Source organism: Plasmodium gaboni, chromosome 11 (genome assembly GCF_001602025.1).
Source record: "Plasmodium gaboni strain SY75 chromosome 11, whole genome shotgun sequence".
NCBI lineage: Eukaryota > Apicomplexa > Aconoidasida > Haemosporida > Plasmodiidae > Plasmodium > Plasmodium gaboni.
The window spans coordinates 1,607,287-1,610,962 of record NC_031491.1 but is presented as its reverse complement, the minus strand read 5'-3'; the positions used below and the strand labels follow the sequence as shown (position 1 = coordinate 1,610,962).

Below are 3,676 nucleotides of genomic sequence, written 5' to 3'. Positions count from 1 at the left end.
CTTCTAATAAGAATGTATAGAAATAAAATAAATAAAAATAAAAATTTTAATTTATAATATATATATATATTAATTATTATATATATTTATAATGGTGTTTTTTTTTTTTTTTTTTTTTTCTCATGAATATATATTTGAATAGTATACTATAATAAAGGGAAACAAAACAATAAATATTTTTATTATGGATAATTTGTAAGTAATTATTTTATTGTTATATATAATAATATATATATAATATAATAAATTTAAATATGCATATATATATATATATATATATATATTCTTATATTTATATATTCTTTGATTTATTCATTAATTTCATACATTTATATATTAAATTTTATATTTCTCATCATTATTATTATTTTTTTTTTTTTTTCTTCATTTGGGTTCATATGATTGAATGGGTAATTATCTGTTTGGACCTCACGGTTTATATCATTCAAATAATTACAATTATAATAATTATCATTATTATTATTATTATTATTATTATTATGATTATTATTTGTGTGGTTATGTAATAACATGGATGTTTCATCTATGTGGGCATTTTGTTCCATCTGAATATCATTAGACCTCTCAGTTATTATTTTTTACTCCTAAAAAATAAAACATGGAAGAAAACGAAGAAAATATAAACAATAATAAAGTAGATAAAGAAATATTAATCCAATTTGTTGACCATGAGAATGTTACAACAGGACCTGTTATAAATGTTTCTTTAAGTATTACCAAAGATAATTTAGATGAATTATTAAATAATTTAAAAAAAAAGAATGAGGATTTACCTGATCAAGATGATTCAGAAGATATAAATTATTATTCATTTATGATTAATGATAAATTACCTATAAAAAATAGTTTATATGAAGCTATCAAAGATAATCATATAAGTAGTGAGGATATATTATCAATAAAATATTTTCCTTTAAATATATTTAAAGTAAAAAAAATATCTACATGTACATCTACATTACCAGGACATACAAGTTCAATATTATGTTTAGCATTTAGTCCAAATAGTTCTCACCTTGCCACGGGTTCAGGTGATAATACTGTTCGTTTATGGGATATATACACACAAACACCTATAGCAACATTAAAAGATCATAAATCATGGGTTTTAGTTGTTCTTTTTTCACCAGATAATAAATTTTTGGCAACAGCTGGAATGGATAGCAATGTATGTATATATGAAACACATACTGGCAAACTTTTAAATATATTAACAGGTCATAAAAAAGAAGTCACAACTTTGTGTTTTGAACCTTTACATCTTTTAAAAGAAGAGGATATACAAAATGATTTGGATAATATAAATAAGAGAAAAATTAATGATAATGAGGAAAAAGACCAATCAGATAACACAAAGAAGAAAATAAAAATATATAATGAAAATGATGTTATTAGTTGCAATGGAGATTATTCAAACGAACACGATAGTGAAAAGAGTGATGCTATAAAGAGTGACACTATAAAGAGTGAGACTATAAAGAGTGACACTATAAAGAGTGATACTACCAAAGGAGAAACAACAAATAATAATAAAACGAATAAAATAAACAAAAAAAAAAATTTTCAAAATATTCAAAATAACCAATCGTATGATAATACTTCAACTAATCGTTCTTATTTTGTAAGGAGCAGACTTGCAAGTGCTGGAAAAGATGGAAGTATTCGTATTAACAATATTTTAAACAATAGTGTTGATAAAATATTAAATGGTCATTCTGATACAATTACTTGTATCTTATGGTCAGGAAGAGATACAGAAAATAGTATTTTATATAGTAGTTCGAGAGATACAACTATTAAAATATGGAATGTAAATGAAGGGACGTTAATATATAATTTTAAAGGACATAAACATTGGGTTAATTGTCTAACCTTAAATTCAGAAAGATTATTAAAAAATGGTATATATAATCTTGATGTTATAATTAATAAAATTAATATAGTAAATTATATAGACAAATCAAAAAATATAATGAAAAACTTTTTTAAACGTCAACAATATGAAAAAATTGTAAGTGGTTCAGATGATGGTACATTATTTCTAATTGACTGCCTACCATATAATGAATATAAAAATTTTAGATTATTAGGTCATCAAAAACCTGTAATTCATACACAATTTTCTCCAAATGGAAAAATGATTGTGTCCTCTTCTTTTGATAAAAGTATAAGAGTATGGTCAGCTGTTGATGGCAAATTCTTAGCTGTTTATCGTGGCCATGTAGGACCTGTATATAAAGTTGCTTGGTCTATAGATAACAACTTTTTTGTATCATGTAGTCAAGATAGTACTTTGAAATTATGGAAGGTTAACCACTTATTTGAACAAAATGAATTACCACAATCAGATATAGAAAAAAAGCAACAACAAAATGAACAAAAAAAAGATCAAACAAATAATGACACTAATGATATAACAAATAATAATCAACAAAAAAATAAAGTAAATGATAAAGAAAAAAATCAAAATAATAAAAAAATCAAAACATTACTTGTAGATTTACCAGGACATGCTGATGCAGTTTATGCAGTCGACTGGTCAAATGATGGTAAATTTGTTGCATCAGGTGGAAAAGATAAGGTATTAAAATTGTGGTCCCACTGAAAATTATGGAATATATAATTATTTTATTTATTTAATTTTTTCTTTTTTTTTTTTTTTTTTGTTTATTTCAAAATTTATAAGAAATATTTAAATGTCTTATTATTAATTAATTGAAAATATAAAAAATATTAATCTAATCTAATATATATATATATATATATATTTAAAAGACTTTACACTTTTTTATATCATTAAATTATTTTTCATTTATTATGGGTAGAATTACATCCTCCATTTCTTTATGCTCATCAATCAAGTTGACTAATAAATTTAAATGTTTCCTTTAATATGGTAGAAATGAAAAAAGAATTAAAATAAATAGAATAATAAAATAATAATGAATAAAAAGATAAAATATTACATAAATATAGAACTTAATTCTTTCTATTATTTCATATAATGAATATAATTTTCATTTTATTTATTAAATTTTTTTTTTTTTGTTTACTTTTCTATGTCTTTTAGTGCATCTAGTCTTTTTTGAAACATGTTGCATATCTCTTCGTATTTCTAACCAAAAATATGAACACAACTAAATGTATATATATATATATATATATATGTATATTTTATTTTTATATTTAATTAAACCTACCACATTTATTATTTCATTTAAATATTTATCTGACAGAAATGATATTAATAATGATATACAAATACTATGAAAATATTTATATATACACATACATAAATGCATATATAGGTGTATATATTAATAACCCACCTAACTCTTTATTCATATCCCAATTTTCGTAACTCTTATTTTTTACATCATTCAATTTATGTTTTACTACTTTCATCTTTTCAAGATAAAATCTGACGGTTCATAAAAAAAAAAAAAAAAAAAAAAAAAAAAAAAAAAAAACCAATATGATCATATAACCATACACACATTTGATTATATTATAATATAAAAATTTTTTTTTTTTTTTTTTTTTTTTTTTTTTTTTTTTTTTTATTTTTTTATAAATAAAAATATATAATTTTTATTTTTTTTTTATTTATTTATATATAATAAAATATATAAAAATAAAAAAATATTTTATTATT

The 3,676-nt window shown here is 20.7% G+C and overlaps 1 protein-coding gene across 1 annotated transcript; it reads left to right on the top strand.

Annotated features, from left to right (window-relative positions):
• Positions 1-619: 619 nt before the first annotated feature.
• Positions 620-2,626, top strand: PGSY75_1146000 (putative nucleolar preribosomal assembly protein; the record flags this gene model as incomplete). The annotated part of the gene is made up of 1 exon (XM_018786573.1): positions 620-2,626. The coding sequence occupies one exon, from the start codon at positions 620-622 to the stop codon at positions 2,624-2,626; it is 2,007 nt and encodes a 668-aa protein (XP_018641368.1).
• Positions 2,627-3,676: the final 1,050 nt, after the last annotated feature.